Source organism: Streptopelia decaocto (genome assembly GCF_964273445.1).
Source record: "Streptopelia decaocto genome assembly, chromosome: 5".
NCBI classification, from domain to species: Eukaryota; Metazoa; Chordata; class Aves; order Columbiformes; family Columbidae; genus Streptopelia; species Streptopelia decaocto.
The window spans coordinates 50,284,435-50,308,595 of NC_138659.1; the positions used below are offsets into that span (position 1 = coordinate 50,284,435).

Sequence of the window (24,161 nt, forward strand, 5' to 3'; positions counted from 1 at the left end):
CTTAATGAACCTAGCTGTGGTTTAAGTGTTTGGAGAGTTAAAAGCGTTTCTGTTGAGACCTCAGTATAGTTGTGTTGAATCACAGCGTCTCCTAGTCTTGCTAGAGATAATGAAATGGTAAACCCGGAGCAACTCCTCCGGTGTGTTTGGTTATTACTAGTTCTAAGAAACCACAGAGTGTTCAGTAGTTCACTTGTCCCTTCTTAAACAGGTCTCCATCCCGCAATTGGAGGCTGTAATCCTACTTTATCTCCAGCAAGCCTGTACATGCAAGCGAGGAGGGGGTAAATAGTAAGGAAGGAACTAACCCTTAGAAGCACGTTTTCTTCTTTGCATTCAGCTCAGTTTTAAGCAGAGCAGATTAGTTAAACTGCAAAGAGGGTGGTGTTGTTTGAAGGAGGTTTGTTCTGCTGTTGAGAAGAAAGTAATAGAGAAGTAGAAGCTTTTGAAGTGGTTTCAGCTGAGTTGTCCAGTTATATTGCCAGAGTAAATCTCTCCCCCACTCCCTGTCTTCACAGTGAGGAGGGCCCACCGCCCAGGCCGGCACGTCAGGCACACATGACAGCAAGCGGCAGCAGGACCTCTCCTCTTGGAAACCTTGGACAGGTGACTGCTGCTGGCTCCTGAGCCTCAGGGCGGCCATGGGCTGGGAATCTCAACGTGCTCAGCGAATGCTTCCCAAGCAGGATTAATTTGCTGCAATTTTAATTCCTGCCCACGTGTTTCTTCCGTTGGGCAGCAACTGAGCACGAGCCCAGCACCGAGTTACACCTGTTTCCAACTCAGCCCCTGGAGCCACAGCTGCCCCAATATCTATATGAAGGCCAGCGCAGATCTAAACAGACAGGAGAAACAAAGCCTTTTGCTTGGGTGACATCAGACCAACACAGCTTCACAGGTTGTCTTTAGTAAAGCTGATCCGAAGCATTTGTTTCTTCCTTTCAAGACTAGTTTTGAAAATCTGTGAGGAGAAAGGTGCCTTTTATTTCTGGCAGAATGTGTGGGACTTGAAAAGCAGGGAAGTGAAGATAATTGGTGCAATGGGGTTTCACTAGTTTGTTTGAATTTTTCTGTCCTACTCCCGTTCTCCATCAGCACCTCTTAAATTCTAAGGTTATTCTAAACATAAATGACTCTAGCTGGATCATCTGTGTACCTAAACATCCATCTCACTGGCTCTGCTTCCTCTCTTCACTTTAGCACATAGATGCAATCTGACAAAACATCTTACCAATGCTAGGTAGGTACTCCCTCTAGACTCTTGAAGACCGGCACAGCACCCAGCTCAGCCACCCAAGGCTGTCTGAGCAGTATTATACTGTCTGTCTTCCTCCATTAGAAAGAGGAAATTGTGCCTAAGTAAGATTTTTTTTTTTAATATCACTGGTGATACCTGAATGTCTGCCTTTCTCTCTTCTGATAAATACAGTAACTATCCTAGTTAGACAACTGCATTAAGTAAAGCCCAATTTCTTCCTGATTCATATTTCAGTTTCAAAATCCAAAGCCAGCTATACTATAGCTGGCAATCTAAAACAAGTAAGCTAATGCCATATACTCCTCCCAAGCCTTTTCACTATATGAAGGCAGCAGTCAAGTGCTTTAGTACAAAACATGAAGCTTGACAGACTGGTAACCCTAACCACAGTTTTGACTTTGTTTCTTTCCCAGGCAGTGGCTACAGCAGAGTGTTGCAGAACTGACTTGGTGAAGTGCTGCCTGCTAACATTTGGAAGACCATCTAAAATGCCTGCACTCTGCTTCCCCCCATTGATACACGTGCCATCCATTCTCATAATACCTCAGCCAGGAGCTCTGCTTTGCACAAGCAGGAGAGGAAATGTAGGTAGGTGTACAAAACCCCAAAGGCAGACATGACGCGAGTGATTTTTTAACCACAAGTAGCTCTTTTTTCAGTGAGCGCATGTTAGTTTCCAGCAGCGGGCTGGAGTCACTGCACACAACAACATATACACTATAATACTTGGAGTTGGCAGGCACCAGCTGCACCAAACCCCAGTCTAACCCTAATGACCTGGGAAAGTCAGTGCAGTAGCAGTGACCTTGCAAGGAGCTGAACTATTTCTCAAAACAGACTTTTTATACAGCAATGCATTTTTCAGCAGTGGAGGAGAACAATGTTCTTGCATCGGTGGCTCATTCAAACTGCACTTTCCTCCTCCCACTTCCACTTCTCCAGAGGCTGGCTTTGATTCTTAGAGTGGTGACACATGAATCCTAGGCTGAAAGGAGACTAAATCATGCTGAACAAGTTTGTTCAAAGGTGCTATAAAAAGATCAATTATAAAAACCAATTATGAAGCTGATATATCAAATCATGTTAAGTTTCAAGTGCAATGAGTTGATCTGCAAATAACCCTCACCTGTTCCAGATGGCCACAAAATGTGGCATTTGAAGAACCATCACATTCCATTGTAACAATGGCAAACATGATGCTGATTTTGTAACATGCCTTGGCATGTTAAATCTGCTCTGGAAATAACATGAACACAAAAATTTAATTAGCTTAATTCAGTGCTAGGAAAACAAAAACAAAACAAAAACCACAAAACCTAAACTTGCCCTTGGAACAGGTTCCTTTATTAAAAATAAGACAGAGCCTCACACAGTCACAGTATAATCCATTTATTAGCATACCTTGTGAGCCATTGGTGTTGATCCAGGGGACATGACAGTTTTGGCACTTGGCTGATTTCAGAGGAACGCAGCCCCTGGTTAGTAGAAAGGGATTTTAATAGGACTGAGTGGGCTACTACACAAGTGAGTGTTTCTCCTTGATATGGGAAATTAAATATTTTTCTGAACAAGTAAAAATGCAGCCCAAGAGATGCGCATTGGTCTGGGTCACAGTGCCTCGTTCCACAAGGAGTGATCCCAGGTTGGTTACCACCAGGGGCCATTCTGTTCCCTCTAGCTGCAAGGAACTGCCAGCGACTCTATCAAGATGGTGTTAAATACCCCCGTGCAGTCCATCTCTCAAAACTTTAATATGATTTCTGAATATACACATAAAAATCTGTCTTCAAGCAATTGGTGGATCACCGCAGCTCTTTTTGGATGAGGAGTCTTGAGGATGTTGGCTTCAGAAAGGAAGGAAGACAGACAAAAGGCAGGCCCACCTCTCTTACCCCTGAGGCAGCAAATATCTATGTTTCTGGTTCCTCACCAATGCCTCCACTAATACCTTTGAGGAGTTATTCTCTGCTAAAAAGGTGCAAGGATTACAAGGGTAATTGACATCCTGTCCAGGTTAATAAGCAGCTGCTTCATTAATTACAGCATAGAACATAATTCATAGAAATCATCAGAATGGTGTTCAGCTATGGGAAACGGATAAACCTTTAATGCAAAGCCTGGTCAAAGCCTGGAGTAGTGTCAAGATGGAACTGGTAAGGGTACCAGTGCAGGCACTGCAGGTCAGGAAGACACTGGCCCTGGGCCAACCTTTGTAGAGCACTGGGGTACTCCCTCAAAGAGGGATACCTGGAACACTACCAGCTACTCCTGAGACCCTCACCATAGCCATGTGGCTGCTTCTGCCAATGCTTCCACCCAGTCACAGTGACTTTCCCTTTCTCACATGAGTAGCATGTGCCACACTGCCATGGGAACTTGTCTGACAGCAAACTGGAACACAGGAGGTTCCACTTAGATATGAGAAGGAACTTCTTCACACTGAGGGTAACAGAGCACTGGAACGGGCTGCCCAGGGAGGTTGTGGAGTCTCATTCTCTGGAGACATACAAAACCTGCCTGGATGCCTTCCTATGTAACCTCATCTGTGTGTTCCTGCTCCAGCGGGGGGATTGGACTAGATGATCTTTTGAGGTCCCTTCCAATCCCTGACATTCTCTGATTCTGTGATCCACATGGCACAGTGCAGCCACCACCTGCAGTGACGAGCTCTCAGCTCCTGGAAACAGTGTGGGTACCTCAGCCTTACTCAATGCTGTGAGGGACTGTGTCAGCCCCACAAGTATGTCAGCTGAGGCAAAGCTCTACACAGCTGTTCAGGTGCTCCCTGCCCAGAGCTGTGTTATGGTCCCCAGGCATACCCAGAGCAATTGCTCTGAGCTCAGAGGAGCTGCTATGCCTGCCCGAGACAAGCAGGGAATTAACCTTGTTGGTTTGTCATGCCATTGCAGCTAGGCTGCCATCAGGACCACAATTAGGAAGTCTAAGCTAGCTCCAGCATGCCTACATAATGCACATACAGTGCTGAAAACATTTACAGCTTTGCCTACTATAGAAAATAATACTGGAAATAATCAGCAGATGGCACAGCCTCCCCTGGCAAACTGCATTCAGTTACGAAAGCTTAGAGATCCAGCAGAAAGAGAAGACATGGAGAAACACTCAGCATGTTATCAGATACCTAGACAGTTTAGGTTGAAGAGAGACAGAGAAGCCACAGCTTTAGAAAAGGGACTATCTCTAGAGTAACAGACAACAGAGAATATAAAGCCAGGCCCCTTGTTTCCTCTCGTAGCTGAGAACACAAGGACAGATGGGATTCAATGAAAAAAAGGCAATTAATTCAGGAACCATAAAAATAAATTATGTGCTATGGGGAATAAAATTATATTGTGTCTCATTGCCAGAAAATATTGAGGCTGAGAGCTTAGTTGGATTAAATAAGGAATTAAACACCTATATGGAAAAGGAAGGTTGGTTACATTAAATAGTTTTTAAAAACATAGGGATATAAACTCTCATGCTTTAGAAAAAGAATCACAGAAGAATAGTGCATAGTGTTTGTATAACACCTAGAGGACTAAATACTTGTACTTCTATTTTTAATAACAGTAGTAGTAATGCAAGAAATTAATTTTAATGGGCCAAGAACAAAACCCCCAAAAGGAAAGACTGTTAAAACTTGTTCAGTACAAACTCACATGTACTATCATTTGAGGCATCTGCTGCTGGCCAACATTAGGTACAAAGTACAGTCCTAGGGCGGCTGAGTGCTGCTCATCCAGGCAGGCAGTTCCAGTAAGCCTCAGTGGCAAAGCATGCGAGTGTGGTTTGGGCCACAGTTCCAGTTTAAACAGTGGAAAGCAACAGTGGTGCTCTGAAACAGGTTAGGACAACTGAGGAGAATATTGGCAGGCTTGCCTACAGTACCAGTAAGGTGTAAAATTAGGTGGAGGAGATCAGACACTTCCTTCTCTCCTGGCTCATGCAGGACTTATGGGATGTTATTTACAAGGATTCTCACAGCTTTCATGGTGACAAGATCCAGAAGAAAGAAATATTTTGACCTGGAGCATGGGAATTTCAGAAGACAATACCATGCCTGTGTCTCACTGATGTTACATGGTAATTTATTCTAATTCCTGCATGGCAAGCGGTTAAGTAGGCTAAGGGAAGTAACCTCATAGTTTCAGTCCTCTGGTTGTTTCTACGCTTGCTGAGGTTATGGGTATAAGCTGAAAGATCAGGCAAGGTTAAATTAGAGATGTGACGGCACCCAAGGCATAGAAACTCCATTTGAGCTGCTGTAGCATGCCGGCTTGGGGGAGGCTGAATGTAAAAGCCAAATCCCTCTATGTTTCCCAGACAGGTACTGTTGCTGCCAGTGTGGAACTTGGCATTTAATCTTCTGCAAGACCAGAAGTCTGTAACATAATTGCCCTCAGTCCTCCTGTCATTTTAACTCTTGGGAGATAAGGAGCAGTCTCTAGCTTGTGTCCGTGGGACTTTGCGCCAGCAGCTGTGGGACAGCACAGCCAGCGTGGAGCCAAGCTCGGCACTAACGAGGATCGAGCCTGGCACTTCACGCGGGGTTATCAGCACAAGCTGCGCTCCAGACATTCAGCCCCTCGAGAAGAGGCACAATCAGATCAGATCTGTCTCGAAGGGCAGTTTGCAGGGTTTCTGGCATTGTGTATTTTAAAGATTCCTACAATTGTTTTTTAAAATACTTATTGAATCCCAGGCAATCTCTAGGACTCTGTCACCATGTGCCCTGTAATACGACATTGGTAATCCACAGGCTGTACTCTGCCTTCTGGTCTTGCCTTGGTAATACCTGGATACTGAACATCTCTGTGCTGCGAGTGCAGCCCATCCAAGCAGCAGGTCAGCGCCTGACCGAGTCTGTGCCTGCCCTGCAGTGCATGAGCAATCCACAAACATGCATGTCTGGCATAAATTTGTGTGTTCCATACTGTATCGTTACTCCATGTTTGGGTCCTTGGTTATATAATACATCAAAGCTTTATTGTCTTTGCTCCTGAGCAGACCTGTCTTCGTTCTGGCTTGTCTATACACAGCGAGAAGAGACTATGCACTGCACCCCTGTTAATGCACTTAGCCCTTCTGTCTATTTTTATATTTTTCTACCTATTTGAGAATAATAAATTAACTTACAAAAGTGGTTGAGGCCTAAGAGGAAACTCTGTTCATTTTTTTGGATGAGAAAGAAGGAAGAAATTGAAGTATTCCATAGCCCCTGCTTTCTGTCAGCATTATTTCTATTCAGGCTGAGAACTACAGCTTGACAGCACTGCTTGCATACCCTCAAGTTAAGTCAGTTTACTGCCACTGAGAGGGAAGAAAAGAGAAACAATGCAAAGAAGAGAAGAAAGAAAGCATAGTCCAGAGGTTGCAAGAGTAGGACACATTTCAGGAAAGTGGGAAGCTGCTTTGCAGCACACTTACTGTTTTACACCTCAAGCAAATTATTCACTCCCTGTATTTATTGTGTATCTATATCTGAGGAATATTTCCATGTTTCATGGGAAAACTGCAAGCACAGAGATATTAAAGACTAACATCACAAATGGAGGGCAGTTAATAACTGTGGTGAATAAGGTACCAAGAGAAAGTCCTCATATTGCTGTTAAATTGTGACTCAACAGCCGAATGTTTGAGATTAACATTACATTCAGATTTAAAGAAAAGTCATGTGTCTATTCAGCCTTTTGAGGTCACATTTTTAAGTTCTTCATAGTAATCATGAGGACAAGAAAGCTATTGTCTCTTAAAAATGAAGATTTACTCTACACCAACACCTGTTTCTAGGAGATGCTATTTTAAGGAAGAAAAAAACCCCATCTAAATATGAAAGAACCACTAAATTGAGAAAGCAGCAAAAAAAAAACGTAGCATCTGGCAGCTGGAAATGTGTGATACAGGATTATAGCAGGAGGAACAAGCATCTCTTAGCAGGGACAGATACTTTAAAGGGATCATATGGGAGCAGACCTACTATTCAGAAGAGAGAAGGTTCTCTCTAGAGACACAGCAGGGAAGGAAAAAAAAACAACTGTTGGCCTGTTCCTCAGCTCAGGTCAAATCTTCTGATTCCTGGAATTGAAGAGAGCTGTTATGAAAAAATATCTAAAGATTTCCACTATGCCAGAGCCTGGTGCCTTCTTACAAGCATCTCACGTCTCCTTGCAGCATTTTTCAAGTATGCAAACATACAAAAACAGGAATAGAATTACAGAGGCCGGTATCTCTCCACTTCTACCATTTCTGTGTGCCAGGGTGAAGGAAAAAGTGTGATTGCATTACAGGACTCGGCCAGAGCAACATAGATTTATCATTCTTAGCAGTGTGCACCTGCTTTCTCTGCTCAGATATTACAGATTAAGGTGAAACCAAAGACTTTAAAGAATCAGCTATAACTGATTTTCTCCCAGTTCTATGTTAAAGTATTTTCCCAGTGTCCAGCAACAAAAGAAACCTCCATCAGTCAGTCACAGGCCAGAGGCCACAGCCTTCTGCTGCTGCAGGGCAGAAGGACCATATGTTGAAGTTCTTAGAGCTCAGACATTTTCATTCTAGCTTGGTCACCTTCTTGATCCAGGGTACGTATTTGCTGACCTTTGTGTACACACCGGGGGAATCCTTCCGACCACAGCCATAACCCCAGGAAGTGATCCCCAAAATGATCCAGCGTCCATTTGATCTCTGACACATGAGTGGCCCTCCACTGTCACCTTGGCAGCTGTCCACCCGTTTATCTTCAGAGAGGTTCCCAGCACAAATCATGCGGTTAGTGAACTTCTGCCCGTAACGGACCGCACAGTCTTCCCGTGGGAGAAGAGGCACGACCCCCTGCAGCAGGGTTCTCGAATAGGACTTCCCTGGAACAGAACAGACCAGCCACACCAACTCACCTACAGACAACAGCAGTGACCTAGAGCAATAGTGCTTCGCACAAAAACAGGTATTTATGCATTTCATGTCAAGATTGCAGCACAGAAATAGGCCAAGCTCAGCATCTCTGAACCACCAGAACTTCAGAAAACAGTGCTGCCAAGCCAGACCACAAAAAAGGAGCTGTAAGATCAAAGAAATGGGGAAGAGGTTGGAGAAAAAGGTTAGATCAAAGGATGAATCTTACTCCTGGTTCCGCCAACAAGTAACTTGAACTTTGTTCAATTTATTTCACCTCTCTGAGCCTCCATTTCCTCCTCTGTACAACAAGGACAGTGTTTTCTTAAGAGAATAAATGCAGTAATATTTGTAAAGTGCTCAGTCCTCAGAGAAGTTTTTGAAGCTGTTTCAGAGGCATCCAAATATTATTCAAAGGGAGCTCACTTCATCTTTGGCCAGGTTTGCCTCTATTTGCTCAAATCCATTACCCCAGACTTCTCAGAGCATAAGGTTCATGTGCTATATTAGAGCACAACCTTTCTGTGCCCAAGGCTTATGGTAAATTCACAAGGTAGTAGGTAACTGCCCCTCTTTTTGGGAAAGCTGGGTTGGGTACGTGGGAAGGATTCTCGCCATTAAGCCCCAGCACAGCTTAAGGGAGTGACACGACTAAGCTGCTTCTTGATCCTCCCCAGACACCCTAAAGTGACATGTGCACCTGGAGCAACTCACTCCAAAAGCAATGTATACTCACAGTTAAATACCTGGGGTAACAGCTAGGGAAACAGCTGGGAAAAATGGTAAGTCCAAAATCAACAGACAAGCTCCTGGGGCTATTTGCCTTTTGGCAGCAAGTCTTTTTGAACATATGGCTTTGCTCTAGTCACAGCAGCCCCAGAAAGGCCTCCTTGCACCAAGCCCTGCATTGCATCTCTGATCCCCAAATGGGGAAGGACTCGACAGCCAGTCATAATGTTTTGTTTAGAGTTTAAAGCTGTCTCCAGACCTTGCTAATGCACCCATTTCAGGACTCCACCAAGCCCAGCATTTTAAAACATTGCCTTAAGAGAGTTAAGTAGTTAATAATGAATACTTTCTAGAATATTCCATGCTCCCTTTTACCTAAGAAGGTCCATAGCAATGTGCTGCAAGAGGACAAGTACGGGCTGTCTCAAACCCAGAGCAGAAACCAGCCTCAGAGACCAGCTGTTCCTGCAGCAATACCCAGGGAGACTGAGCAAGGCAGTCTGAGAGAGATTCCTTCCACCCTTAAGCCCCCACTTCACTACTACATTATCATGAAAAAGGCAGGAGCTCATGGAAATGTGGGAGCCTCCCACAGGCTTTGTACACCAGTTCTGCGCAGGCCGCTGCCTAAGGGGTCTGCTGTGGCAAATATGTGTCGAGAGGGGAAGAAAGAGAGGACTGTGGCCAGATGGCAGCATTGCTCTCTCCCACAGCTTCAGAGGGATGCTGTGGCAATCAAAACTTCCACCACAGACAAGTTGAAGAAGCCTCAAACTCAGAAGAAAACACAATGGCATGAGTCACTTCAAGTCACCGCTCCCTAACACCATACGATGCACAGACAATAGGAGCAGCAAGAACACCGCCTTCACTTGTACGGACATAAATTAATGGCCCATGTGGGCTTCTGAACCCAGATTTCCCCAACTTTCTTGCCCCTCAGAGCCCCATCACTCACCTGTGTCCCCCCAGCCGGAGATGATGCAGGCTTGCCTGTTGATGTCAGACTTCTCTTTCCTGCTGGGCAGGCAGACAGGCAGAACGTGGTGATTGAAGGAGAGACAGTGCCCCTCTCTGCCCCGCATCCGGACCAGGGCAATGTCATTGTCGTTGCTGCCGGCCCAGTAGTTCCTGTGGAGGACAATCCGCTCCACGGGCAGCTCCCTCTCAAACTCATCCTTCACACCTGTGTGGTAATCGCCCACCCGCAGCAGGTAGCGCCGCACATCAACACCAAATCTGGAGAAAAAGAGACTCAAGACCTTGATACTCCTATTAAGAGGGAAACAGACTCACACAAGTCTCAAGGTACTGTGAGACTGAACCACCTCCTCACAAACTGGTAAGAAAGTGCCAGCTACAGGACTGTGGGACCTCTTTAGCAGGTGTGATAATGCCAACCGTTGCAGTCAATGGGTGTCCCAAATCACTACCTACCATGCACAGGACTTTTTTTCCTACAAAAAGGGCTACGACAGTAGCCAGTAGCGATGGGCTTGTGACCTTATCTGTTCACAGTTCCTTAAAGCACTGAAGAATGTCAAAGTGCTGTTCCTTTTAAGTTGCAAAGCCTCAAAGTTAAGAGGGCAGGTGTAAGCAGTGAAGGATAAAGCAAGCCTGTATTGAGTCATCGCCATAAATGCTCCAAGAACACACACATCCTAACCTGAAGATCTTGGTTTAGAAACTTTGATCAAGTGTTTCCCCCAGGCTAGGAACCTCGTATGAGGTTATCTTGTTCATGACTGGGTATCCGTCGCAGCTGTGCACTCACAAACGCACCTTTTGAAGCAGTGGGCTGCAGTCACTACCCAGCAGCTGCTGATCAGTGTTGCTCCACACAGCAGACGAGTATCTCGACGAAAACCTTTCAACCGTAGTGAGGCCTGCCATGGCCAACCGCCTCTGAGGAAGAAACAGAGGAATAATAGGTGTCACATGAGAGCTGTCTTCCTCTTTTCCCATCCACTCTGCCCCATCTGGGCTCAGCTGGCATGCATTCTTCCCTAGATAGGCCCCCTGGTTCAAATTGAGTTCAAAAATCACCAGTGAAAATGTGTCAATGTACTCAGCATTTGCCAGGCCTGTAGGAAAGCTGGCTTTCCTGGCAATTACAGGGTAGTACCTGAGAGACTTGTTGCCACCTATGATCCTTTTTTTGCGACGATGAAGCAGGCGCATCCCACACACACCAGACTCTGGACCTGCACAGCAAAGTTAGAGCAGTTGGGTAGATACCTTCAGCTTCAGTATCAACAAGTGCTGCTGTCACAGAGCCAAATACCACTCGCCTTCCCTGAGGGCATTAATCCACATGGTAGTTAACTGCATTGTGTTGTGCATATGGAATTCACAGATCTGATCCCACAGGTTTCCTCAGTTTTGGTGCAGGTGCTTACCTGCAGTATCTGTAGTCTTATGCCAGGAATGGGACCTCTACAGCTTTTTCCTCAGTATTCCAAAACCCAAAGTTTGCTCATGGTTACTGCTCTAAGGAAGGGTATGGTGGTGTGACAGTGGGGAAGATCTGCCGGCTTAAAGGCCTGACATGGGTGGAGCTCCTCAGACTAGTCTGGAGCACCCTGTGCTCCTAAGAAGAGACAATGAAAACAAGGAAAACGTAGGAGGTGCAGGACAGGACATGCTTATTTTGTAGGTAAAGTTTCTGCCAGAACTACAGGGAAAAAGCATAAAAGCATGCAGAGTTCCTAAAACTGGAGCTCCAGATTTCTGCACAGAAGAAATGGGCAAATCACCTGTTCTCCTGATATCTTGGACCTTTTCTTCCACATAGTCACAGATCACACCAGCATCCTCACTGTGCCAGCAGCTGTGAATCCCAGTGTCAGGTCTGATGCATTGCCCCAGGGTGTGCTCCGTGCCGCTGCATTCTACATTGTCCAGATGGATGGGCCCATGGCCTTCACCAAAATAAGCCATTGCCCTGGCTTTTGCTGTACCACTGCAATTAGAGAGAAGATGGCTAACCTGCAGTAAGCAGGCCAACCTGACACACCAGCACATTTTAAGAGAAATAATGTTTATGTGTCACTCCACGCACAGACAGTAGTATAGTGAAAATAGATCCCTAGTCCCTCAAGCATATGTAGGTATGCCAAAACTGAGAAACAGGTCCAGAAAGAAGTGATACCCCCTGAGAGCTGTTTCTATCTGTAAGATGCCTGTATGAGAGCTCTCACCTGAATCCCAGTTGCCTGCAAACCACTGCGGCATCTCTGTCTGTCCAGCCATCATCACAGACGCTGCCCCACTGCCCATTCAGGAACACCTCAACCCGTCCCTCCTTGGTGCTTTCTCCATCCACCAGCCGCACAGGAGGCCCTGCAGGAGAATACACATGGGTTCCATGAGAGCATGAGGTGCCCAGAACTTGGGTCCTATAGGAAAAGATTAATCTCAGATACCAGTAAGAAAAGGAAAAAATAGAAAAAAATGAGTGTTTCTACATGAAGACATTTCACTCCTGTGCTGTGCAGAAAACTATATACATATTTATTTAATACATACTAAAAAACATTATTGGATCATATTCTGAAAGCTGAGTAAAGAGGAGAACAAGAACAGAAGGAAAGGTATTAACTCCTGAGCCAAGAGTGGACAAGCTTAAACATGTCTGGGAAAGAAGTCCATTAAATATAAAACTATTACATTATTCTAAGCAAGAGAAGAGTTCTACATCCAGGAAAAACAAAAACGTTGGATGCCATCTATTTCAATAAAAAAATGTCTGACAAACTGGAAAGTCTCTTGTAGTAGGGAAAGAGGAGAGTATCAGGCCTCATATAAATGAGGAAATTATGCTAACTTGAAATACATTCACAATTTTAATTAAAAGTGTGCCATCCGCACATGAGTGCAGATTGCCACACAACAGCCCCTCACATCTGAAGCCCTCTTGTCTTGGCAAGGTGTGACACTAATGTGACTACATCAGCTTCCTAAAGGGTCTAGTTAAAGAGTCCCGTGTTCCCACAGACACAGGGCTAAGACATCTCATCAGTGAGCAACAGCACACTAAGGCAGCCACCATTCCTCAATCCCTCAGGTTTGTTTTAGAGACCACCAACACAATTCTCTCCAGTTTCACTTTCTCTAAAGGACTGGCCGTAGGTCTGGTGGAGCCACAGCTCTGTAGCCATGCCCCAAGAGAGCTGGGGCTTGTTCCTAGGAGTCCTGCTCAAAAAGCAGCCCACTCACTGAGACAGCACAGGGAAGACTCCCACATCTGCCAGAGCTTCCAAAGGAGCAGATCATCAAATGAACTTCCCCACCATCCAGGGTGAGAGGCAAGGTGAGTTACCCAGGCTGCCATCCATGACTGTGTTGCTCTCGGGTGAACACCGGACTCCCACATCCTCAGCATGTGAGCAGTCATGCTGACCCCAGTTGCTGTGGGGACAGTCCAGGAGGGACAGCTCTGTTCCCGCACAAGCCACATCATCCAGTAAAATCAAGCCTTGGCCAGCAGCATAGTCCCCTTCAGAGGCCAGAGTAGCAGGACCACTAGAAAAAGGAAATAGAACATCAGATTAATTAGAACTCATTAGTTGAACAGAGGGACCTAAGCTCAGACCCCAAGGAAAACTCCGCTGCAGAACTCAGCTGTGGTATTGGAGGCCTCCTGACCTACACCACTCAGTGACACACAGGATGGCAGCCAAGCAGCTTGCATGTCTCACCATCTTCAGTTTTCAGGAAGGCCCACCCAGACCAGTCCATTTTCTACTGTCAGGTCAAAGGCACAGTCACAGTATCACAGAGGACCAGCTACACCACAGAGGCTGCTTTGCAGATGTGACACCAGGTACATCAATTTGTGGATGGGCTAGCAGAGGAGGCATCAAATGTACCAACATTTAATTAATTCTACTTTTATAGGAAGCAGCTACCTGGAACTAAAAAGCAGAAAGCTGAAAACTTTAAGGCACTACATGAGATGACAAACACAGTATGCAGCTCAACTCAAATGGAATAATTTAGTTTAGTCTTTTTCTCAGTCTATAAAGCTGAAATTTACACAGATACCCTAATCATCCTAAAAAACCCATCAAAAAACCCAAAACTGAACCATCCCCCCCGCTTACACACACACACACACAAAAACACCTGTACTAGCTCCAAGACTAGAGTATCCTGATTTTAAGTCTTCCCCAAAACCATATCCAGAGGGACACAAGGGACTGAAAGAAAAACATTATGAAAATCCCTAATACTGCTTTTTTTTTTTTCCCTGATGGTCTTTGTTCAGCTACTGAAGCAGGTGACGTGTGTAGCTGACAGACCAGACGGGTGGTAGCATTTAGCTGGAACAGCAGAGGGAGTGGCAGTGCTGAGCTGATACACCTGCAAATTTAACGAGTATTAAGAGAACTTTCTGACTTCAGTGAAGGGTTCATAAAGACAGTATCAAGCCTGTTATCTGCTTTCAAAAAAGGCTGAGGCAAGAGACAATAAACATTATTTTTCCCCCAGGTAAAGTATGTGGATACCTATTATTCTATTAATATTTTCTGAATAAAGTTGTATAATTGTAATAAATCTACTAACAAAGACAGCATTGAAGGATTAAGGTCCAGCCTAGCCCAGCAGAGGAGGATGGAATTTAATCCCTGAAATAAGGAAGCACAGATGCTACATACGGTCTCAGTCCTACCTGAAGCCCAGCTGCCTGCAGACCACCTGGGCACTGAGGTCTGTCCAGCCATCATCGCACACTGTGCCCCAGACTCCGTTGTAATAAACTTCTACCCTGCCTTCACTGGGGCTGTGGCCACCAGTCAGCCTGACAGTGCCCTCTGCAAGGGATGGGAGAAGGGAAGATCAGCACTCGCCAGAGGAGAAAAGAAACAGCCTGTGCCCCACTGCTGAAGTGTCTGTGCAGCCCATGAGTGAAAGAAACCAAAGACATGGATATCCGTAGGCACTCAAAAACCAAACATTCATTGCTCCCAAACATGCCCATCTGCCAGGGAGGATTCACCTCAGCCTTTCCATGCCACCTGTGGAAAACCCTGGGAACACCACCAAGGCTGGCAGGCTCATTCCCACCTGCTGTCTGCTCTCTGCCTCCACATCTGGCTGCCCCTGTGGAAGTCGTATGCAGGAGCTATCTGCTGAGCAAGCTGTGTAATTGGGAGTAAGACTGACCGCATCTAACTGCCATAGAGCTGGCGATCTGTACCTGTGAAAGGGTCACAGGACACCCCAGCATCTTCAATGTGGTCACAGTTCTGCTGTCCCCAGTCACTCTTCTTGCACTGGTCAAGTGAGAGTTCATTGCCTGAGCACTCCACTTCATCCAGCAGGATTGGGCCAGATCCCTGCCCGTAGTGAGCCCACGACAAGGCTTTTGGGTTCCCACTGCAGATGATACAGACACGTGCTCAGTAAGGAAGGTCACAGTCCTGTGCCCTTGCACAGGCGCTCTCCTACACTAGGCCAGCATCCTCCCATAGATAATATGATAATTCTGACACAGTGGTGTTGCTCACTGTTAATCAAAATACCTTACTGGAAAGTTTTGTAACAAGACCTTCCAACACATAACAAAACTGTGCCCACAACATGAACCGTTCAGACACATGGGGAGTCCTGAGGACAATGATGTTTCAGTCTCAGTGACCGGCAAAACTCCCAAAGTTTGAGGGATCCAGACTTGAATCATCTATTTTAAGCAGTTTTGTAACAATGTGACTTTAAAGAATGCTCGGTATACAACAGCTCCCATGTTAAGCACTGAATGGCACACAGGAGAAAGAGGTAAGCTCTCTTGCATTGCTGACTGAAGATAATAAGGGCAGTCAGTGGAACTTGAGGTGTTTAAACTTAACCAAGTAAACAACTGCAGTTCACATATGGAAATCACCATGACAAGTTATCACTGAGGCCAAGAAGATTTGCATTAGGACATGTGTGCAAGAAAAAGAAAAAAAAAAAAAAAAGGGATAAACACAAACCTTAGATAGGGATGCAGCAACTTTTTTCACAGTGTAAACTCATAAAACTGACAGAAATTAAGAACAAAATCCCTTTATGAGGTGATCAGAATTATCTTTCCCAGGGTTTATGTATACCTCCTGTAGAAAAGGCTTGTACTATAGCAAAGGGACATGCTCTCACACTCTGCCTACCTCTGTTACCACTCCATGATGTACAGCAGGGAAATTACCTGAGTCCCAACTGCCTACAAACTACTTCAGCATCCCGGTCGTCCCACTGGTCATCACAGATGGTACCCCACTTGCCATCATGGTAAACCTCCACTCGCCCTTCAAAGCTCTCCTTTCCCCCAACCAAACGCAGCGGGGCACCTACACCTGTGCTTCAAGAAAGGGAAAGAGAGCACAACAGAGCAAAATGGAGACAAAGCACATTCAGTAGTTCTTGCGATGCACTAGTCCCACTCTACCACATCCTCCCCTCCAAGCCCCTCAAGAAGCATCCATGATTGCAGCTGACAGTACGAGCTGTTGCTGGTCCAGGGATGGCTCTTTAACTGGCTGCTACAGTGACAAGGACTTTGCTGGCTGCAGACAAAAACCTGGGTTGATAAAAAGGGGATGTGGTCATAAGCAACAGTCATCAATCAGTGATTGTAGAAGCATGCCCACTCTGAGTATTTGGGACTGGGAAAAGATGGATGATCTTCCACTGGAAGGAAGATAACCACCTGTATAACAGGTGACAGAAGAATGTGCTCCAATGATTTGCTCTCCACAGCTTCCTGACCTTACATTTTACATCTTATCAGCAACACTGATGCAAGAAACAGGGAGGAAACCTCCCCTGGAGACTTACCTTCTGGAGGGACACAGGTTACCATGGCAGTCCCCTGGTTACAAGCTCCTGACACTGCTTCCCGATAGCTGCACTGCAGCAGGGCTTTCTCATCCCCGTGGCAGTTTGCTGACTGCAGGTGCAGGGGAAGAGGCCACAGTCCAGGATGACTCTTCTTCCCAGCTGTGCCGATCTCACTGGTACAGAGAAAGCAATAGAGTAATGAAATGCTGTAGTACTGCTTGATTTACAAGTTCCCCTCAGTTCTTGTGACCCTCCAGCCCAGTTGGGGCATTTCATATCCCAGTGACTGGGAGTATATAAAGGAATGGCTATCTAGAGTCTAATGGGAAAGCACAAGCAAGTGCAAAGCACTTCCCACTATTTTGTCTTCCTGCTTACTGAAGAGGAGTTGATCTGGTCAGAAATTGCACCTTCATTTGAGAGTGATGAACAAACCCATTAGCAGATTCAAACATCTAAATATCTGAGTCACCTTCTTCCTTCTGTGTGGACCTTATGTCCTTGCTGTTTGGAAGTCTGAGGGTCCAAATCCCAGATACCCAAAAAGGGTTCACACTCTCAAAATTTCTAATAGATGACTACAGAAGCTCCAGCTGGTAATACTAAAAAGGGGGATATGATCTCACATCTCACTCATCACGGCCTGAAGTACCAAGCAGAAATTATTACTTTAAAATGTTCTTGCAAAGGCTGGTTGGGATTTGGCGTAACCATGGAAAGAAAAGAGTAGGGAAGAACCCTGGTGAGTGGGAAATGAGCCCACAAAACAAACTCCTCTCCCTCAGTCAACACATTATTCCAGAGGGACTGTAACCACAGAGGCTGTTCTTTCCAAGGCCCCGCAAGCATGTAACTTTTGCAACCAGACTGTGGTTCCCACCTGAGACCTAGTTGCCTGCAGACAACACTGGCATCCCAGTCAGTCCAGTGGTCAGCACAGATCGTGCCCCAGAGTCCACTGAAGTACAGCTCCACACTGCTATCTTCAGCCAACCGCACAGCACCTTCCAAAAGGAAAAAAAAGCTGCTATCTTCTGATGGAGTTTTCAGATCAGCAAGTCTTGGGTTTGAACTGCACCTGGCTTTTCTCATCCCTGTTTTGCTGGTGCTGTCAGTGAAGTGACTTGTATGAAGGAGTGTGGCATGCGGCACCTTCCCAGTTCCAGCAGTGGCTGTCTGGGAGGATGGCTGATCCTATGTCCATTTCAAAGCCATGGCAATACTGGCTTCTGACACAGCTCCAGGATTTTCCTCTTGTGAAATGGGTGTGATTTTACATGCCACCTTGAAAAGGTGTATGGAAATGTCAGCCTAATTCCTATGACACTCCACTGATTTAGTTTCCATCAATCATCTCACCTATGGGAGTCACTGTTATTACAGCTAGATGTTCAGGAACAGCAGGTAAATACTCTTTAATTTCTCTAAGAGAACAGGGAGCCAATGGAAGTGCCCTTTCAATTCCCACTGCACTACAAATATCTAGCACTGTTTAGAAAGCATATATCCTTGCTCATTTATGTACTGGGAGAAGGGTACACCTCTGTCTGTAGTATAATACCTCAATGCAGGCACACAGCACAACTACACTTGCTGTATCATTCCCTTTAATGGCGCTGGTTTTGAAAGCACTTCCACTGACAAGGGAAAAGACTTTGTAATATCATTTGTTAAACTAGTGCTTTAACTGCTTTGCAAAATGCAGGAAGAGGGAGGAAAGTCAGAAAACAGGAGGACAAAGAGAACGTTTTCAAGGTTGCTGCACTGGAGTCAGGGTACAGCTCCCTTGCATGTCTCAAAATAAGCAGCAGTCCTTGTGTTGGCACTGTGAGAAGCTTTAAAGTAAGCCCATGACCTGCATTGGCACAGAAGGCTTACAAACGCAGCCACAGAACATTTTTCTCTGTTATATTTGAACTGCTATAATTACATGAGGAGAGCTCTGATATGGACACTTAAGGAGCAGGAGTGGGTTGTTTTCCACATAACTTGAACTGTTTTCAGAGTGGCATAAGTTAACAGTAAAAAAAAAAGAAGTCTCCTTGTATGAGAATAAAAACGTCTATACAAAGCACTATGGCTACAGCAGCCTAAATCCACCCCCTACTATATACGGACGTTCTTCTCCCACACAGGCTAGCCTCTGGTCTTAATTATTTTGACAACTGGGGACAGTTACTGTACTGTGCTTCTTTCACAGGGTTTCCAACCTGCAGCTTCCAAGTCTGTGCAGCACACGTTCCCGGCCGGGCCCCCAAGACAGTGCAGCCCAGGCGCTGGCAGGGACGCGCAGCAGCCCTCACCTTGGTTACAGTCGCAGTTGGCCCAGCCAATGGCCCCTGACGTGAGCCGGTAGAAGCACCAGGGTGTGGTTCCCCCATCTGGGTTCCTGCAGTGGTTGTGGTCCCCCAAGCCACGGTCCGGGTACTGCTGCACGTAATCGGGGAACTCTGCCCAGCTGAGGCACTCTGCCCCGGCCTCCGTGACCGCCAGCGAGCCGCTGTAATACCCAAGAGGTCCGTCACCACACACGCTGGGCACTGGGCAGAGAAGGGCGCTGTTAGCATCGCTTAAGGCATCACATACAGAGGCTCAGGCAATGTGGGAGATACCAGCTGATCTCCTGGGACACCTTCTGTGTCTGCAGTCTTGATTGCCACTTGCTTGATTTTAATTCTATCACTCTTCAAGCCAGCTGCTCAAAAAATGTTTATAATACACACTGTCTAAAAAACAAATTGATACGAAAATTATGAACTTCCCAGACTTTTGAAATGTGTTAACTCTGGGCCCAAATATGGACAATTTGAACTGGTTTTTATTACCATTCATTTCAACAGATGTATTCACTTACTCTGGAACAGCACTTGAACCTGGCACACACTCCTCCACTTCCTCCTCCACCTGCTTTGGCACCTGAATAAGATGCTCTTAAATTTGACCCTAGCCTCTTTAGAAGATTAATAGCCTGTCTAAATTGATTGAAACTGAGAAGAGTTTTAAAATAGCTATAATTCCATTCTGTAAAGCAGGAAGGTAGGAAATTAGATTGTATTTCATTGTATGTATGTTCCTTATACACATTAGCATATCACCTGCCTTATCTGAACCTGGCTAATATATAGGAAGGGAAAAGGAACCTATTTTGAGGAACGTGCAGGTGCCAATGTTCTAGACCAGTGCTCACATGAAATATCTCATGTAAAAAAACCCCAACAATTAATTTAATATGGTCTTTAACATAAGAAGAAAACTCTCCATTCGTGACCCTGAAATAAGAAAAAGGCAAACAGAACCAAACTGTGCGAGGGTGGGCTTTCTAGAGTCCATAACGTGGGACTCAGAGATGGATATTTATAGCTCTAGTCAATGAATAAACAAAAAAGAAGCCAACACTTTCAGACAACCCTTCTGCCTTAAAGGCACATAGGGCAAACAGCAGGGATACAATTAAACTGGGTGATGCCATTTGCCTTCGAGCCACTGCCAAGCCCAGAGTGGGTTGGTGACAGCTGAAGGTTAACCGCAAGGTACAAAAATGAGCAGCAGTTACAGGTAGGTGTCTGGAAAACACACTATGCACTTTGCACCAACTGGAACTCTCAGAGGGGGATGTATGAGAATTCAATAGTTATTAGAGAGGAGGAAAGGTGAGCATGCAAAAAAGTCTGAGGCAGAGAAAGAGATGAAAGGAAAAGAACGTATGAGAGGAATAGAGACCTGCAAGAGTATCAGACATGAAGAAAAGAAAGCAGTCTGGCCATTTTGGGGAAGGAGATGAACAGACATTGAGGCAGGAGAAAAGATTGAAGAAGTAATGGAAAGAAAGGAAGAATGCCAAGAATCCCAGGCAGCAGTGTTTCATCGTACCTATGGTCTCAGATCACCACTGCATGAAAGGATCTGCCCGATGACTGAATTAACAACTTCTTGTTCTTACCTGCACTCTGCAAATGGTTTTGGTTAGGCTGGGATCCCAGGAAAGCCTGGGAAAAGAAACAGAGCAAAAGCAGAGAGATGATTATCCGATTAAATAAACATGAGCATGTCCTAAAAGCAGCTCGGCCTTTTGCTGCCTCTTCCCGGCTCTGCCCATTGCTCCCCTTCATATCCAGTCACAGCTCTGCCCACTAACAACAAAATGAATAATTTCTGGCCTGCAGAGATTTACCCTTGATCTAAGCATTACATTACAGGGCTCTGCTTGTTCTTTTCCCATAAAATTGGAAGCCTGAGTGAGATGCCTAGAAAAAAGTCATTGTTACCAGAAAGAAAAATAATGAATAACCACTCTTTCTCTCTCCATGTACAGGGTAAGCCATCTATGGCCACAGCAGCGAACAGAGATGTATCTACATGATGGGATGGTGCCCCCAGGGTTCCTGTTAAAATAGTAATAAACATGCATATACAAAGTGAGGAACACCTGAAGAAGGAAATCCAACAAGGCTTTGGAAGGATTTTGTTTTTTATACATGAAAGTGTGCTATGGCCCCTGGTATTATTATCCAAATAGGGTTAAATGGCTAAAACCAAAAAACATTAATCAAAGCCCTCAGATTACCAGCATCTTACCAACCCCAAAACGGCATTTCCTCTTGTAGGCAGCATTTTTGGTGGTTATAACTTGACTGTTGGATGAGAGATAGGGATCTCTGCTTCAACATCATTACATGATGTGTAGGCAGGTGCAAGATCTTCACAGACCCAGAGTGAAAAGAAGAAACTGTACATGCTTCTGCTAGGTTCAAGTAGTTTAATTCATGTTTAAAAACTTTTAGATGAACCCTTATATTTAAGGGTTTCTACTTCAAAGAGTGGACTTGTGCATATAAAGAAAACTAGCTATTGGAACTGGTTCTATTTTTCTTCAAAATATAGTAATTTTGATTCTCTCGGCTTCACCTCTCCATGGAAAAGGGCAAGAATAAAATTTGGAATTAAACCAAATCCCCCTCTGGAATAAGCAGGGATAGTTCCCATAGATACCTGACAAGAATGACACCTTTTCATAGCAGATGTAATTTTTCAATCAAGCTTACAAATACGGTGCAGCAGGTGTTGATAACCATGGCCAAGCTCCAGCATCACTCTCCAGAAGTCAGAATGTGAATTGCACATTGAAGATTAATTTCTGACATGGTTCAGAAACAGCAGATCAGATCTCAAGTGCATATGCACAAGAGGATGCACAGATAAAACAGCATTTAACTGAAAAACACCCTTTTCAGCCAAAATCCATCTATCTACATGCATCAGGCTATTCGGAGCCCACAGAATGGTCTGTGAATCAACAGGGCTGAAGGACTGAGCTGAGGACCTCAACGTTCTTTGCAAAGAGAGGAAAGTGAGATAAGCTACACTTTTGTGACTGCACCAAGCACGTGACTGAGGCACAATCCAGGTCCTCTGACTCTTGCAGCTGTCAGTGTGCACCTGCACACACATGTCAGCCTGCAGGCGATAGAGGGATGGGTTGGACTAATAACAGACTATATGTGAAAGCCTGAACCTGCTCTTCTTGGAGACCAACCATAAAGGAGAGAACTGCAGTCCAAGTAATATGCTTCCTTTCTAATGAAAAATTACTTGCTGCCAGTTACTGTAGCAGTTTCCAAAATCCCTCAATGCTGACCATCACCAAATTTTAGTGCAAACAGCCTGTACTGCAGTCACTGCCCCAGGTCCATGTGGCTATAAATCATCTGTCCACAACAGCAATAGGGGTAATCAGACAATCAGCAAAGAACAGAAACAAAGGATCTTTCCTGCCAGAGTCACTGCAGCGCTTAAGAAACATAGGAAACTAGAGCCAAAGCATCTGCAAGCCCTTGTGCATCCTCCTTTCCTGCTTTGTTTCCTTTTCTGAATTTCATATGCAGAATGAAATGAATCCCTCCCCAAGCTCCCCAACCTTTCCCAGCCACCACAGCTGCCTGGATGCTTTAGAAAACATACTCAAGTAATATCAAGACCCACTTGCAGCAAGGATATTAAAAAAGCCATGTGGCTTCTTACAAGCAGATAGAAGAATAACAATTTCTTACCTCCGCACATCTGAGACAGGATAACAGACTCGAGAGCTCTATCAGCAGCCCAAGCGCTGCGGGGATCTCCATCCTTCCTGTACAAAGTGGGCAGAAGCTTCTTCAAGCATCACGTTCTCGCTCGGCTGCCGGGCTCAGCAGCTGCCGCCTCCCCGGGCTCTGCAGCTGGCTTTCCCCGGCAGCACGGCACTAGCCGCTCCGCATCGGAGGCAGCGGGATGCTGCTTCCATATCTCTGCAGGGAAAGGGATGTTAGGGAAGGGATGAAAGTTCCCAGCAGCATTTTAGAATTTCACTTTCCCCTCGCTCGCCTCATCTCTTCTCCTTGACTCTCTTCGGAAAGGGGAAAAAGAAAGGACAGAAATAAGGGAGGAGAACATGCCCCAGAATTTCTCTCGCACCCTTATGGACAGGAGGAGGCAGGGGCAGGCGGCGGGGCGCGGTCCCAGCCCGCCCCCCGCCCTCCCCTCCCTCTCCCCGGCTCTAGGTAGCGCCGCTCCCGGTGCCGGCCCCACCGCCCTCGCCCCTCCCGGTGCCGGCCCCGCCGCCCCTGCCCCTCCGGCGGTGCCTCCTGCCCGCGGCTCCGCGCCCTCCGCTCGGCGGGGCGCACCGGCTACGGCGGGACCTGGGGCTGGGTCCTGCTGCAACACCTCCTGCCGCGAAACTGGAAAAGGAAGCGGCTTGTGCGCGCACGTTTGCCAGAGATTAGAGCTGCTGGAAGGAATCTGGACTTTATCCACCACCGCTGCCTCCTCTGTTAGCTGCCTGCGGCTTCCTGAGGTCAAACGCTCCTCAGGTTTGTACCCAGGTAAACGGGACCCTGAAAACTTTACGTTAAGTAGCTTCCAGCGCTCCCCACAAAAAACCCACAGGTGGCACAGCCCTCTCCAGGGTGCATTCCCAATTTTCAGCCCTGCAACTTGCCATCATGGGTATTGCCTCCAGAGATCTTTTCAATCGAGTGTCTCCTTGACCTTGAGTTGTAAAGTTATTTTACTCGATTCGCTAGGGTGCTTTCCAGAGGGTTGATCATTATTATATTGTTATGAACAATCCTATGGGGTTCTTTCAGTGTTTTCAGCTTAATGCTCCTTAATACAAACCAGGGTTAGAGGCTACAACAAAAGCTTCAAACATGATTAAATCTAAGAAGGGAATTGGTCAATTTGAAGCTGTTCAATCTTGGCATTTTTTTTACACGTTCCCTGTGCTGCTTCTCAGCATTTCCTATACTTACATTCTGACTTTGGAGGGATTAACTCCTGGTGTTCTGCAGCATGAAGCATGAGGGTCACCTTGAGAAATGAGCTCACTTCTGGCCAAGTCTGCTGAGCAGCAGTTCCAAAGACACCTTTAGCATAAAAACAAGGAATCCATTGGCTTGACAAAAAGCGTCTTTATATCTTCCCTCACTTA

General features: G+C 45.8%; 1 protein-coding gene across 1 annotated transcript; it reads right to left on the minus strand.

Moving 5' to 3' along the window:
• Window positions 1-7,506: 7,506 nt before the first annotated feature.
• Window positions 7,507-24,011, minus strand: LOC309440465 (neurotrypsin-like). The gene is made up of 16 exons (XM_082054152.1): window positions 23,983-24,011; window positions 22,747-22,980; window positions 20,640-20,685; window positions 19,003-19,239; window positions 17,580-17,703; window positions 16,697-16,872; window positions 16,068-16,215; window positions 15,081-15,259; window positions 14,553-14,694; window positions 13,200-13,402; window positions 12,079-12,220; window positions 11,635-11,840; window positions 11,004-11,082; window positions 10,661-10,783; window positions 9,837-10,117; window positions 7,507-8,118 (listed from the first exon to the last, which is right to left on the minus strand). Exons 2-16 carry the CDS (start codon window positions 22,816-22,818, stop codon window positions 7,808-7,810), a joined length of 2,469 nt encoding a protein of 822 aa, XP_081910278.1. The 5' UTR covers window positions 22,819-22,980; window positions 23,983-24,011; the 3' UTR covers window positions 7,507-7,807.
• Window positions 24,012-24,161: the final 150 nt, after the last annotated feature.

Excerpts from the sequence above, each read along its gene's own strand:
- LOC309440465 (XM_082054152.1), bottom strand. The coding sequence starts at position 22,818 with ATGGAGATCCCCGCAGCGCTTGGGCTGCTGATAGAGCTCTCGAGTCTG. Across the intron at positions 16,873-17,579 it reads TGCAGGCAACTAGGTCTCAG|TGAGATCGGCACAGCTGGGA; the intron begins GTGGGAACCACA and ends TCTCTGTACCAG. Across the intron at positions 11,083-11,634 it reads CCAAGATATCAGGAGAACAG|GTCCAGAGTCTGGTGTGTGT; the intron begins GTGATTTGCCCA and ends TTTGCTGTGCAG.